Source organism: Dictyostelium discoideum (assembly GCF_000004695.1).
Source record: "Dictyostelium discoideum AX4 chromosome 6 chromosome, whole genome shotgun sequence".
NCBI lineage: Eukaryota > Evosea > Eumycetozoa > Dictyosteliales > Dictyosteliaceae > Dictyostelium > Dictyostelium discoideum.
The window spans coordinates 2,443,175-2,458,811 of NC_007092.3; the positions used below are offsets into that span (position 1 = coordinate 2,443,175).

Consider the following 15,637-nt stretch of genomic DNA (forward strand, 5'->3'; position numbering starts at 1 on the left):
AATTTATTGGCTTTTCATGTTGGTTCACCAGATACAAATACATACACAGCCTCATTCAATGCAGAATCAAAGAATTTAACCAAAGCAGTATTTGGTAAGTGTTTTTTTTTTTTTTTTTTTTTTAATAATACCACACTCCACTCCACACACTTTTTTTTATTTTTTTTTTTATTTTTATTAATTATTTATTTATTTATTTATTAAAATATAGATGCATTATTAAGTTATTTTACATGGGTACCATTAAGTGATTTATTAGTACCAAGTTTATTTGATATTTTATTTAAATATTTAAGATTGGATAAGAATAGTATACCAGCATTAGAATGTTTAAATGAAATAGTATCAAAGAATTTAGTACCAAAAGGATTTGAATCATTTTTGATGCGTATATTCCATCAAGTTTATTCATTGTTAACTGATATAGTATCGAATGGTGGTCAACAAATCAATCAATATCATCCAGAGTTTTTAAATAAGTTCACTCAATTCATTCAAATCTTTATCAATAATCATTTGGGTAGAATTGAAACCAATCCAAACTTTCCAATACCAGATTTCCTTGGATTGTTATTCCAATATAGTTTTTTCCAAACACAACCAGAATCATTTTTACAATGTATTGATATTTGGTCAACATTTTTAGATTATCTCATAAATTTATCCCAAGAGAATGGTACACCACCACCCTCAAAATATACAGATGGTCTCTTATTGTTCCAATCGGAATTGGTTAAAAGAATTTTATATATTTTTAATAATAATACCCTCTCAGAGTTGGATGATGAAGATAAAGAAATCAATGAAAATGGTATCTCTGAAACTCAATTAGAATCTTATATTAAAAAATCAATTGAAGTAGTTGCAAAAGTAACTGAATTATATCCTGAAAAAAGTTTAGAAAATTTAGTATGTTTTTTTTTTTTTTTTTTTTTTTTTTTTTATTTATTTTGTTTCAACAATATACTCATTCTATCAAATCATCTATATATTATGTATACTAACTCAATTTTATTTTATAATTTTTTTAGTATCCATTATTTACACAAAATGTAACATCATTCTTTTGTAAAGCTGAAGAATCAATTAAACAAGGTGTTTCAATGGAGAATGAACAACAATTTCAATATTTGGTAAAGGATGTAACAACAATTCTTCATCTCTTTGGAAGACTTGCTGACCAATTTGTTGTTTCATTTGCTCAAACTTTTACTGCTGCAAACTTTATATTTCAAAAATTATTGGATATGTGTTTATTCTCTGTAAATCAATACATTTATAAATTTGGTAGTGATTGGGAAAAATTGTATTGTATCATTTTTTTTATTTTTTTTATTTTTTTTATTTTTTTTATTTTTTTTTTTTTTGAAAATACTAACATTTTTATTATTATTATTACAGACAAATCGAATTATTATGTACAATTAGATCATTTTGTTTTTGGTTAGCAGAATATGGTAATCAAGTTAGAGCAATAGTTGGTCAACAACCAGATTTCGATAGTAATATCACCAAATTAATTAGTATCATAGTACCATTATTTGAACGTAATGCACCAGAGAGTATTTTAAGCTCTGCTGGTAAATTATTAATGTCATTGGCTACAATTTCAAAACCCTTAAATTTATTCACTCAAATGGATATGTTAATTAGTAATATTCATAACATTTGTGCTCCATTATCTCCATCAATTCAATCTATATTATATCCAGCTATATCCTGTACAATTTTATTACCACCTTCAAATGTTAATTTATCACAACAAGTAAGTTTTGTTTTTTTTTTTTTTTTTTTAAAAAAAATACAATTAACTAATCAATTTATAAAAAAAAAAAAAAAAAAAATTAATTATAGTGGGATCAAAGAAGACCAAAATATTCACCATTTATTAAAGGTATTACAGCATCATTTTTAGAGATTCCACAAATTCCAAATTTTGTTGAAGGTAAAATATTTTGTAAAGAAGAGTTGATTCAAAGAGTATTAAGAGTTTTAAAGGTTGTTACTGCAATCATTAGGACTGTACCAGAAGTTACTCAAGCAAAGAGTATTTTACATGATGGTATTCAAGATACCTTAAAAGTTACTTTAGGTTTATTTAGAGTTTATATTAGTTATCCAAGTATGTACATTATATAATAATAATTATTTTATTTTCTAAAAAAAAATATTTATTAATTCTAAATTTTTTTTTTTTCATAATAATAATAGTCGTATTGGAAGCTATTTTAGACTTTTTCTTTGTATTGTTTGAATTTTTAAAAGCACAAGTTGGTGTTGTTTTTACCCAACAAACAATTTCGTATGTATTTACATTTATTTTTATGAATGATGAAAAAGAAAATATATTAATAATTTTTTTTTTATTTAATTTAAACAGAACATTTTTAGATATTTTAGGAGGTGATAATTTAAATCAATTATTAAGTAGTGGTAATGATACAGGTATTTCAATTATAAAGAAATTAATAGAGATTCTTACATTTATAGTTCAACAACCAGGTAATAGTTTTGAAAGTTTATTAGGATCAACAATCGAATTTTCAATGGAGAAATTATATCCAATGATTGCAAATACCTCATCAGTATTAAGATCACCATTTTTCACATTACTTTATAGCATATTGGATAATCATTGGAAACAATGTCAACAAATTCAAATCAATAGTATATTAACATCATTCCAATCAATTTTCAAACAAAATGATGTAAATTTATTCAAACAAAACTTGGATCATTTTGAAAAATTAAATTCAAAATTAAAACTCTATGAAAAGATCTCTTCAATGGAACCTGTCTTTGGTTGTTCTTTCATTAGTATGTTTTTCGATGTTTTAATCTCTGATACTCAATCAGTACACACTGATGATATCATTGTCACAATTTATAGATTCGCTTCTCTAAACTTTGATAAATTCTTTAATGAGGTAAGTAGTATTTTTTAAAATTAAAAAAAAATATAAAATAAAAAAATATTCAAAGGTATTAATTCATTTATTTATTTTTTTTAACAATAATTTAGTTTTTCACAACATTTTTGGTTCAAAAGAATCAATTATCAAATGAACAAAAACAAATTTTAAGATCAAATTTTTCAAATGCAATAGATCAACCAACCTTTTCAACAAATATGACACAATTTATTAATGATTTTTCATATTTTTCTTTTATCAACAGTTAAATATTCATGGTAAATAATAAACATCATCACGCCACTAATAAAAATAATAATAAAAAAATAATAATAATAATAATAGTATACATCATCCAAATTATCTAAAAATTCGTAAATATAACCAACCCTCTGTCAATTATAATATCCAATTAAAAAAAAAAAAAAAAGAAAGAAAAAAAAAAAAAAAGAAAAAAAAAAGAAAAAAAAAATAATAATAATTATACATATATATATCATGCAAATACAAAAATGAATGAATTCAAAAAAACAAAAAAACAAAAAAACATAAAAAAAAAAAAAATACCATAAAAATAGGGATCTTTAAATAAAATCCTCAAATCATTTCAAATAATATACAAATAAAAAAAAAAAAAAAATAAAATAAAAAAAAACAAAAATAAAGAATAAAAAAAAAAAGATAAACAAAAAAAACAAAAAAAAAAAATTATAAATCTTATATATAACATTTATAAATTTTAATTTTAATTTATTTTATTATTGCATAAGTTTATGTTTATTTAATTCTACATTCTTTGAATACCTAAAACTATAAAATTTATAAGTTTCTGGTCTCTGTTTTGTTCCATAATTTCCTAAAAATTGTTGATCAACTGGAACAATATGATTCTCAAATCCTCTTTTTGTCATTTCATCAATAAAATATGAGACACCCTAATTAAAACAAACAATAAAATAAAATTAGAAATTAGAAATTAGAAATTAGAAATTAGAAATTAGAAATTAGTTATACACTTTTGTATTTCCAGGTTTTCTTTTTTTTTTTTTTTTTTTTTTTAAAAAAATAATAATTACATCTCTGTCATCTGATAAAATTTCATAAAAAATACCATCCTCTTTTAAAAACTTTTGAATAACTTTAATTAAATTGCCAACACTTAACATTGAATAAGTTAATTCACTTCCAAAAATAATATCATATTTTGTATCATCTGTATTTGTATCAATTTCATCCCAATTTAAATTAATAACTTTAGTTTTATTTCTTATATTTTCTAAATCTAATGATTTATCAACACTATTTGCTTCTTCATCATCACTATCAAATCCATCTTGTTGTTTTGCATTTAATTCAATATTATATTTTAAATTTTCAACTAACTAATAATAATAATAATTAAATAAATAAACAAATATTAATAATAATAATAATAATAATAATAATAATAATAAAAAAAAAAATACTAAGAATGATTTAAGTCTTACAGGATTCAAATAATCAGATAATGTAACATTTTTTGAATAATAAGCAGAAAGGATACCTGGTAAACCTGTACCACTACCTAATTCTAAAACTGTTTTATCTGTAAATGCATCTTGATTCTTATAAACCCATCTTGATAAAATAATTGCTGCATCCCATGTAGAACAACCAATACCACCTTCAATGATTGACATTTCCCTTAAGAAGATCTCCTTTTCCCATTCTCTTTCTTTTTTATCATATTTACCGAATCCAACAGTTCTTCTTTTATAATGATTGGCTCCTAATGCATATTCTTTCCAATCAATACCTAAATTACCCATTTTTTCTCTTCCGTTTAACATTTTTTACTTTAGTTTTTTAATTGTTTGTAAACAATTTTAATTAAAAAAAAAATAAAATAAAAAAAAAAATTAAAAAAAAAAAATATCGTTTTTTTGAAAAATAAAAATAAAAAAAAAAAAAATAAAAAATGAAAAAACGAAATTTATTTTTATCTTTTTTCAATCAGAACTGATGATTGTAAATTATCATCAAATACATTAAAATTATAATGATTTTTAACAGCTGTTATTTTAAAATTTAATAAAATATTTGAAATTGCAATATAAATCTCATCACTTGAAAAATTACAAGAGTTGCTTTTAAAAAAGAAAAAAAAAAAGTTAGTATTTGGTTGATAATTTTTTTTTTCTTTTTTTTTATTACTTACAAATTAATTGATTGGTTATTATAATTTAAAAATCTTTTTGGATTAAAATTAAATGGATCATTAAAATATTTTTCATTTAAATTCATTGACTTATGATTTATAATTATTTGGGAATCTTTTGGAATAAAATAACCATTTACCAAACTATCTTTTTTACAAGTAATTGGTGACGATAATTGATCCACTGGATTTAACCTTAAAACTTCTTTACAAATAGAATTTGTAATGGGTGTATATGATTTATCAGATAGTTTTATAATATTTTCCCCAACACCATTATATAAAAGTTTTGTATTAATAACGGATTTCAATTCATTAAAAGCTAAATATTGATAGTCTTGATCTTGTGCAATTAATACAAAAAAATTTTCAATAACTTTTGATATACTTTCGGATTTATTTAAAATATAGTCTGTACATTTATAAACTACTTGTTTTTTAATTTTTTCTTTTGTTTCAAAACTATTTTCTTTATAAATAATAATATCCATAAAATCTTTTAAACTAATTTAAATTAAAGTATAAATTGTAAATAATATTATTTATTATTAAATTATAAAAAAAAAAAAAATCAACTAACCTTTGATCAATATTTGATATATGGTAATAAAATTGATTTTCAATAAAATTAGTTATTGAATTTAAATCACTAGAATTTGACTTTTCTTTATTCTTATTAATTTCATTCACCAATTTCATTATTTTTTTTATTTCTTTATAATTTTCATTCTTTAAATCAATATTAAATAATAATTTAAAGATAATGGAAAATGAAAAAATTGAACATAATAATTTTGGTTCAAACTGTAATAAATAGTTGTTAATAATAATTTCCGTAAACTAATAATAATAATATTATTATATTATAAAAATTACCTCTTTATTGTTTTTTATACTACAATTCATTGACTGAATTAAATTAATTGTACTTTCATTAAAAACCAAATTTATTAAATTTGATTTTAAATTTAAAATAAAAATATCTCTTTTAATATATTTAGGTTTTTCTTTTATAGTTTTTTTCATTTCTTTTTCAATTAAAGGATCACTAATTATTACTGTAAATACTTCACCTATCCAAACTCTAAAAATTCCTTTTTTAAAATAATTTTCTAATTTGTGAAAATATAAAATTTTATTTTTACCAATTTGTAAATTATTTCCAAAGAATGGTATAGGAAAACTTGGACCATCTAATTCATTTTTAAATTTTGGTCTATACAATATATACTTATTATTTAAAAAAAAATATTAAAAATTTGATTAATTCTTTTTTTTTTTTTTTTTTTTTATAAACAATTTTCAATAATAATTACACATTTAATAAAAAATTGAAACATTAATATTGAAATAAATATAAAAACAAAAGTTTCAATCATTTTTCTCTATAAAAAAATTTTAGTTAATTTATATGATAATATTTCTTTTAATAATAGTTAGTTTAAAAAAATAAAAAAAAAAAAAAAACTTTTATAATTAATTATTTTATTTTTTTTATTTATTTTATTTTTATTTTTAAAGATTAATATCTTGGTTAAATTTTCCTAATAACATTTTTTTTTCAATTTCAATGGAATGTTTTATTACTACGGGTCAAATAGTTATTTATCTACTAAATCTTTATTTTATGTGTGGTTAATTTTTTTTTTTTTTTTTTAATAAAATTCAGAACCACAATTTAAAAAAAAAAATTTTAAAATTTTTTTTTTTTTATGTCTATTTTCTTAATAATATTTATTTATTTATTTATTTATTTTTTATTTTTTAAAAAAAAAATTAAGAAATATTATTATTGTTATTGCATGAGAGATATAATGAATAGATTCTATCACATTGCTTTAGGTGTTCTATTGTTTCAACTACGCAATTTTTCATAGAACATGACCTTTTATTTAAGTTGGGATATTCTTCACCATTCAAAAATGCACATTTATTTGAAACATAACAAAAATTTCTAGATTTTTCACTTTCTTTACAAAGAGGAGTCATTATTAAATCTTTTGTAACACATCTATTTGTTGAACCATCACAAATTTCATCATCATACAAGCAACCATCGTATCTACAATTAAAGGTTTTAGTTTCATTTCTTGGTAGACATTTAAATTCATTTAAATTTGGTTTCACTTGTTTACACTAAAATAAAATTATTATTATTATTTAAATTAAAATTAGTTGTTTGTAAATAAAAATTATTAAAATATTAAAATTTTAAAAAAAATAATTACAACTAAAGATTTTGAAATATCGCATTGATCATTTGGTGTAGAATCATGACCAAAACAAGTTTGACCCCTTTGTAAACTATACTTTTCAATACACTTACCACCTGCACAAACAGTACTTAATGGACATTCAAAATTAAACGAACAAGTGGAACCAATGGTTTTAACTGGAACACATCTTGCATTTGGACATCCGTTCTGACTGTAGTTTAAACCACAAATTGAAATTGCATTACAATAAAATTCACTTGGACAATCATATTTATCTATACATTCTTGTGTAGTATTTGTGCATATTGAATCTTGGCATTTTAATGACCCAACACATTGGTGATTAAATTCACACGGCTTATAGATTATTAAATAAATAAAATAACCTTATATAATGTTAGAGTACTAATTTTTTAAATAAATAAATATTATTATAAATAATTGTTTTATAAAAAACAAAAACATACCTCACCATAATAAGAAAATTTATAATCAATACAATATTGTTCTTTATCATTTCCACTTGGAGAAAAACAACTTAATCCTTGTTTACAATCACTATTAAAAATACAAGGTTCTCCTAGACTTTTTCTATTTTTGCAAACATAAACTAAATCATCATCACTATCAGAATCTTGCAATTGATCTGCCATTGTTTCATTTTGTAATTGACAAGAATGACCCATTGAACATGGTCTTTCTAAGTGTTCATCAACACATTCTTCACCTGGTCTAATACATTCTAATATTTTGGGTTTATAAAGATGAAAATCATTTAGTAGTGGTAAATTATTTGATTTTACCAAATTTAATAATGCAATAATAATTATTAATAGTAGAAATAATATTTTCATTTTTTTTTTTTTTTTTTTTTGAATACAATTTTTTTATATTTATTTATTTAATTAATTTTTTGTTGTTGTTGCTTTTTTAAAATAATTTATTAAAACCAAATATTGGCATTATATATTTATATATATATATAATATAATATATGGTTATAAAAAAAAAAAAAAATTAAAAAAAAAATAAAAAAAAAAATAAATAAATTAAAATTATAAAAAAATTATATAAATAATTAAACAACATAACCTACAATTATTTGCTGATTATTTTTAAACAGAAACCTATTAAAAAAAAAAAAAGAAACAATACAAAACTAAACATCGCATTACTAAACAATTTAAAATAAACACCACAATACACACATATTTTACTTATTATTTTTTTATTTATTTACAAATCTATAGATTAAATAAAAAAAAAAATAAAAAAAAAAAAATCAATGTTCTTTTTATTTAAATATTTATTTTTTTATTATTTTTTTTTTATGAATAAATAAATAATTGTTGTAATTATTTTTTTTTTTTTTTTTTTTTTTTGATTTTAATTTTTATCTATCTCTATTAATATTTTTTTTTTTTATTTTAATTTATATCTTATTAATTTTTTTTAATTATTTTTTTTTTTTTTTTTTTTATAAAAAAAATATTATTATTATTTATTTATTATTATTTATTTATTATTATTTATTATTATTTAATATTATTATAATTTTATTTATTTATTATTTATTATTATTATTTTTTTTTATTATTTATTATTTATTATAATTATAATAATTTTATTTAAAAATCATCATAATCATTACCTAATTTTACATATTCTTGAAGTTTCTTTCTGAAATTATCATAACCACTATCTAATTGTTTTTGTAATTCAGCACCATCTTCTTTTGTGAGGGAAGCATTAAATTTCAAACCGAAATCCAAAGTTTTAGAGAATTCTTTAATGACTTCACTAAGTTTTTGAATGTGTTCAGCATTATGATTTTGATATTGACCTTCAGCAAGGAAAGAGGAACAAATTGCCAATGGACCAGCGTTAACTTGTAAGAGTAAACAACCTTGTAAATGAATTTGAAGGGTTTTAGTATTTGCAGGACGAGAATTTAATTCAGCCTTTAAGATGGTCACTTTCTTTTGAATCAATTCGATTGAAGCTTCGATTGGAGTTAATTCGATCTCTTCTTTCTTTACGATTGGTAATCTCTTTTTCAAGTAAGGGAAATAGTTTGGAGTGGTTAAAATGATTTTCTTTTTCCATTGTTCAGTTACGTTCTCGCTGTATTGAGTTTTACCATTCTTTGTGAAAGGAATTTCAAAGATGAATTTATTAAGATGAGTATTTTGTTGGAAAGGTGTAGTTCTCTCTTTTAATTCCTCTGGTAAGAGATAAGGATCCACTGAAATGATTTGAATGTAAATATGTTTAACATCTAAACTTGATAGATCCACTGGTTTATTATTTGGTAAGAGATGGAATTTATCTTCACCAAATTTATCACAATATTGTTTCTTTAAACGTTCGGATAAATCAGAAAGACGGACATAGTTATTCTCTTTGTAAACAAATTCTTTACCATGTAAATCTGGAATTAAATCTTGACAATAGAAAGCCACACGATAATAATTTGAAAAGATTCTTTGATTTACAACATTCTCACTAATGATTTGATTACAAAGTAAGACCAACTCTTGATAGGCATCTCTTTGTTTGGTCCAATCTTTTTGATGTTGATAAGTTGGTAATAAGAGACGATAGGTTTCAGCTGCGGATTCAAAGTAACCAGATTTTTGAATTTGAATTGCATCCTTTAGAAGATTAATGAAACCAGTATCGGTGAAATGATCCAATTTACAAATTTCACCTTCAACATCCTCCAACAATGATAGATCTGGTAGAGTTAATTCGTTGGCAACATTTGGTGAAACTGTAGTGAAATCGGTGGCTAATAACTCCTTTGGGAAACGATTTAATAATTTTAGATAACCACTAACCAATGCTGCTGCAATGATTGAAACTTGTGCAGCTTCTTCCATTGACTTTTGTTGTTTTAAAAATTCTTTAAAACTCTTTAACAAAGTGATACGAAGATCAGGACTTTCAATAAAGGTATTTGATAGATTATAGTATAGATCAGCTTTCATCTCTGGATCATAGGAATGTTGCATAATCTTTACATTATTTTTAATTACACCGAATAAACGTTCTTTTAATTCATCTATTTGTTGAGCTATAGTTGGTTGAGTACGAGTAGCACCATTTGATGATTGTTGAGAACCAATTGATGGTCTTGATGTCGATGTTGTTGTTGTTGTTGATTTAACATTACCTGATGAAACGCTTGTAGAGTATGAAGTTTTCAATAAAGAGTTATTACAATTTTGTTTAACAAACTTTGCAATTGAATCTAAACATGCATAGAGATAAGAGAATACGATTTCAACTGATTCAGTTTGAACATTCTTTTCAACAATTTCATTAAGAATTTGAGAGATTGCAACGGTTGAATGTAATTTCATACGTGAGAAATGACCCATCTCTTTCAAATTATTATAAATCATTAAATAGATTAAAGTGGTAGCATATTGTCTACTTGGTGAATGTCTACTACAACAATATTTGAAAACCAATTGAGTTAAATTTTCACAGATTGAATTATTTTGTTTGAATAAAACATGTTTGAATTCACCAACCAATGTTGCCAATACACTAAACACAGGTTTAATTACAGAGAATGAAAGATCCTGTTTCAATAATTGTAAAATGACACGGAATAGAATATGATCGGTATAAGCTACTGTAGTACCTTTTAAAAGATCCGATTTAAATTCTCTAATGAAAACAGTGAAAGCATTCAAAACGGTTAAAGTTACCTCTTGACAAAGATTACCATACATCATTTGAATTGTTTCTTGAGTAGTTGATCCTTGAGTGAAATCAACAGTTAAGAAAGTTACACTACTTGCAAATGCACGTAATCCAGGATTTGGTGATTGTTGAGAATAAGCAGAACCAGTTGACTGACCTAAAACATTTGATGTATCTTTATTTACATTTAATAGAGGTGATTGACTACCATTAATTGAATTTGAATTTGCATTTAAATTGCCAATATTTTCTTTATTATTTGAAGTTTGTGATGGTGAATTCATACTATTTTTCATACCAGTTGAAGATGCTAATTGTTGTTCAATCATTTGTTTTGCTTTATCAGGTTTAATATTTGAAACATTTTGTTTTACACTACTTTTACTTGGTTTTTCTTTCTTTTTACCAGGTGAATCAGTATTGGCATCCAATGAAAGATTTGATTGATGAGTTTGAATTGATTTTGAACTACTTTCTAAATCGTCATCTTTTTGATTGTATTCTTTTGCATAATCGAAAATTGATAAACAATTTGTAAGAATTTGGAAAAAGATAACATTATTTCTTGGAGTTTCTTTCTTCCACCAATCAGAGATCGTATTGGTATTATTTAAATTCTTTACGATATAAATGAAACAAGTTAACCAAGAACGTTGTTCCTCTTGATCGAATTTACTAATGTAGGCATCATAATGATAGACAATGATTGGAAGCAATGGGAAGAACAATGCTGCTATTCTTTCTCTCATCGCTGGTGAATTGTAGAGTGGATTTGTATCGATTTTCGATATTATCTCACGAAGTGTATTGATTACTTTTAATCTCATCTCTTTATCACGAGCTGGTATCACTGCCGAGACCTCTTGTAACATTAAACCAATTATAAAATGTTTTCTATAGAATACTTGGAATAAATCTTGAATCGATGGGAATGGTGATATTGGTGCGGGTGAATTCAATGCAATAAAAGAGTCATTTGATGCGAGTACTCTGAAAAGACGTGATTTCAATTCGGTTAATTCCATAACGGTATTGGAACAATCTAAACCTGCAATATAATTTCTAATGATACGGAATACGAAACCACGTGACATTATATCCAATAGATCATTGATAAAATGACCAATATTAACAATGAGTACTTTTGCAACCAATTGTTTTGCACCCTTTAATTGAACTAATAATTGATCGAATAAAAAGCTAAATCTATTTAAAATCTCTTCACTAAATCTATTGGTACGATTACGACCTGATTTTAATTGATCACGATTTTGAATATCAGCAATCATTGATTTCTTTATTATACCAAATAAAAACCATGAATATTGAATTGATAATAATATTAAATCATCTTGTCTTAATTGATTTGGATTTGGTATTGTTTGAGTTGTTGATGATGATGATGATGATGATGATGGTGTTGGTGTTGGTGTTGGTGGAGTTAAATTAGTAGTTGAAGAATTTTGTAATGATGATGACGATGTTGATGATGCTGGTGGAGGTGATTGAACTATTGGTGTTGTAGTAATTGTTATAGTTGAGGATGAAGTGGTTGAAGCACTATTACCTTCTAATAATTGATTCCAAACTTGAATAATATTATCATACAATGAAAAGGAGTGAGAATTTTCACTATTAAATACATAGGTTATATATGAAGTTAAAACATCCTCTGGTACAGAATCTAATAGATTCAATAAGACATTAAAAGAATTTGCAGATACTTCAGCAGATAAACTTGTAATTGATTTAAATAATAAACGAATGATTGATGGGAAGAATTGAGTTTTTAAAGTATTTGGTACAGAAGGTAACTTTTTAATATTTTCATTTAAAAGTGTATGATTTGATTCAATCGATTCCTTTAAGAGATAAGCCAATGTTGGATCTTGAGGATAAAGTGAAGAGATAACTCTAGTTTTGAAAGAGAATACCGGTTTTTTATTATCGACCCAAATCTTATGATTGATGGTATCCTTTGAATCCTTGATATCCTTTGCCTCTTGAGCTAAATAACGTGGGGGAAATACAGTGCCAACTGGTCTCTTATATTTACCATCGCAAATGATACGATCTTGTTCAAACAATCTAACCACACTATAACCCAATGGAGTATGCATTGGATTCTCGGATTTCTTTGATTTCTTACAACCTAAATGATAAAATGTCACCAAAAGATGATGATTAGCCGTTAAATTGGATGGTAAATTAATTTTAATTTCATCAGAGAATTTTGGTTTCTTATTATGATAAACTACAGAGGTCAAGAATGAACAAGTCAATAAAGGTGTTGTACTTGTACCATGTGTATTCTTCATACCAATGGCTGTGACACTACTATCATCCTCCATCAATTTCACTTCTAAGAATATATTTCTAGCACTTCCTCTGTCACTTTTAAAATTGGTTAAATTTACACTCTTTGGATAAAAATACAAAACATTTGAAAATGTTAAATGTGGTTCTTTTGATTTTAATATTAATTCTTCATTACAACTATTATCTGTATGATGATTATTATTATTATTATTATTATTATTACTATTATTATTACTATTATTATGATGATAATCAATACCATTACTACTATTATTATTTACTCCACTATTATTATTACTACTACCACCACCATTAGTATTATTACCACCACCACCACCAATTGAATTTGAGATTGAATTATTTGTAAAATCATTTTTATCACCATCTCTATCTTTTAAAATTAAACTATCACCAGATGCGCTACAAGATATTTTTGAATTGAAATGAAGTATTTCTTTAATGATACCTTTACCATCTTGACCACTTTGAATTTGTGGTGGTAGAGTGTTTGGTATTTTAGTACGTAATAAATAATCGACTCTACCATTTACATTTTCATTATATAAATATTTATCATCACCAATCGATGATGAAACTTGTAAGATCTTTAAAATACATTCAAATAATGGATCTTTTGATGCTGCGCTACTACTAGATTTCTTCTCTTTACTAACGAATGAATAGAGTTGATCAGATTTTGCTTTTATGAAATTGGTAACTCTAATTTCTGCTTCACCTTGATCGAAATTGAATTTTCTATTTTGGTCAAACAATTCCACACAACCCCAAATGAATGGTTGTTTAAATTTACCTAATCTTGAAACTCCTTCCTTCACCTCTGATTGAATCTTTGTTAATTCCTTTGCTTTTGGTGGATTAAAATAATGTTTTGTAGTTTCTTCTGGATCACCCAATATCACCTTATCAAAACAAATCACTAAATATAAATCTGAACTCTTTTCACATGAAAAAATACATTTTTGAATCTTTGTTGGTAATTGATTATCTAATGGATTAATTTGATTTAATGAATTAACTTGTGACTTTTTTTTTAAAAAAAAAAAAAAAAGAATATATATTAATAAAAATTTTAATATGATTTTTGTATTTTGAAAAAAAAAAAAAAAAAAAAAAAAAAAAAAAAAAAAAAAGTTTATAATTACATTTTTTGGTAATAAATCTAAATTTGTACCTAAATCAAAATGAAATTCTTCAGAAATAATACCAACTTCAGGTGATTTAGAATCGGAATCATCTACTTTATTTGCATCAAATATAAACATTCTACCAAAAAATGGTTCAAAATTACCAATTTGTGGTTTAAAATCTGTACATTCTACTTTAAATTGAAATTCACTTTTTTTTTTTTTTTTTTTTTTTTTTTTATTAGTTTATATTTAATTTATATATATATACATATACATATAAATAATAATAATAATACTTACATATTTTCTAAAATTTTTTTACCAACTTTTGGTGGATTAATAGTTGGTGATTCATCATTAATATAACAAGTTTGAAATAATGGAATTCTATTTGGAGATTTCATAAATTCAATTGATTTTTGATCAGGAGTTGGTTGAGTTGAGATTGCAATGATATCAGGATTTAAATCTTTTACAGAATCAGTTGGTGAGATTGAATCGAATTCACCATCTACTGAATAGTTTTGAGATTGTAGTGGTTTTAAAGGTTGTGAATTCGATGGTGGTGGTAATGGATCACGAGTGACAACCGTCCAATCTTGGTTAAAGATATTCAATGATTCTTGAACACCTTTGGGTAGTTTATCCATAATTGATGTAACCTCTGTTGGCACATTATTACCAACCAAATTTGTAACCCTTTTCTCTGTTGTCAATGATAACAGGTCTGGTATTACTGATATCTTTAATGGGTCATTTATAATTGCTTTAGTAAAGAACGAATCTTCATAATCTTCAAATTTATATTCAATATCGATTCTACTCTTTTTTTTATCTGTATTATTACTTGATGGTGTAATTGGTGATACATTTACATTATTTGATGTATTACTTAAAATTGGTGTGCTGCCTGATGTTGGGTTATTATTATTACTATTTGGATTTGGTGAGGTTATTGGTTGTCCAAATTGTTGGCTTGCTCCAATTGGTGATTGCGACACTGACACTGAGGATGTAGAATTATTGGTAGTAGATCCTACCATTTTTGATGTTGTTGCTGCTGATGTTGAATGACTATTGTTACTCATGGATGATGTATCCATACCTATTATTTTTTAAAAAAAAAATATA

At 23.7% G+C, this 15,637-nt stretch overlaps 4 protein-coding genes and 1 pseudogene across 4 annotated transcripts in view; 1 reads left to right on the top strand and 4 right to left on the bottom strand.

Moving 5' to 3' along the window:
• xpo6 (exportin 6) overlaps positions 1 to 3,181 on the top strand; it is a gene marked incomplete at both ends in the record, with an annotated part of 4,411 nt that extends 1,230 nt beyond the window's left edge. Inside the window, 8 exons of the mRNA XM_629305.1 lie at positions 1 to 94; positions 212 to 909; positions 1,032 to 1,306; positions 1,402 to 1,765; positions 1,855 to 2,122; positions 2,212 to 2,302; positions 2,381 to 2,927; positions 3,023 to 3,181. The exon at positions 1 to 94 is cut by the window's left edge and continues 204 nt beyond it. Coding sequence (XP_629307.1) covers positions 1 to 94; positions 212 to 909; positions 1,032 to 1,306; positions 1,402 to 1,765; positions 1,855 to 2,122; positions 2,212 to 2,302; positions 2,381 to 2,927; positions 3,023 to 3,181 — 2,496 coding nt within the window. The remainder of the gene's footprint in view (positions 95 to 211; positions 910 to 1,031; positions 1,307 to 1,401; positions 1,766 to 1,854; positions 2,123 to 2,211; positions 2,303 to 2,380; positions 2,928 to 3,022) is intronic.
• A 489-nt stretch (positions 3,182 to 3,670) lies between these two features.
• On the bottom strand, positions 3,671 to 4,741 carry DDB_G0293078 (hypothetical protein; the record flags this gene model as incomplete). The annotated part of the gene is made up of 3 exons (XM_629306.1): positions 3,671 to 3,847; positions 3,989 to 4,294; positions 4,379 to 4,741. The coding sequence occupies 3 exons, from the start codon at positions 4,739 to 4,741 to the stop codon at positions 3,671 to 3,673; spliced, it is 846 nt and encodes a 281-aa protein (XP_629308.1).
• A 149-nt stretch (positions 4,742 to 4,890) lies between these two features.
• Positions 4,891 to 6,488, bottom strand: DDB_G0293080 (annotated as a pseudogene; the record flags this gene model as incomplete).
• A 397-nt stretch (positions 6,489 to 6,885) lies between these two features.
• Positions 6,886 to 8,179, bottom strand: DDB_G0293082 (hypothetical protein; the record flags this gene model as incomplete). Its single annotated transcript, XM_629308.1, has 3 exons — positions 6,886 to 7,245; positions 7,338 to 7,682; positions 7,793 to 8,179. 3 exons carry the CDS (start codon positions 8,177 to 8,179, stop codon positions 6,886 to 6,888), a joined length of 1,092 nt encoding a protein of 363 aa, XP_629310.1.
• Positions 8,180 to 8,953: 774 nt separating this feature from the next.
• On the bottom strand, positions 8,954 to 15,609 carry zizB (DOCK family protein; the record flags this gene model as incomplete). The annotated part of the gene is made up of 3 exons (XM_629309.1): positions 8,954 to 14,401; positions 14,522 to 14,714; positions 14,807 to 15,609. 3 exons carry the CDS (start codon positions 15,607 to 15,609, stop codon positions 8,954 to 8,956), a joined length of 6,444 nt encoding a protein of 2,147 aa, XP_629311.1.
• Positions 15,610 to 15,637: the final 28 nt, after the last annotated feature.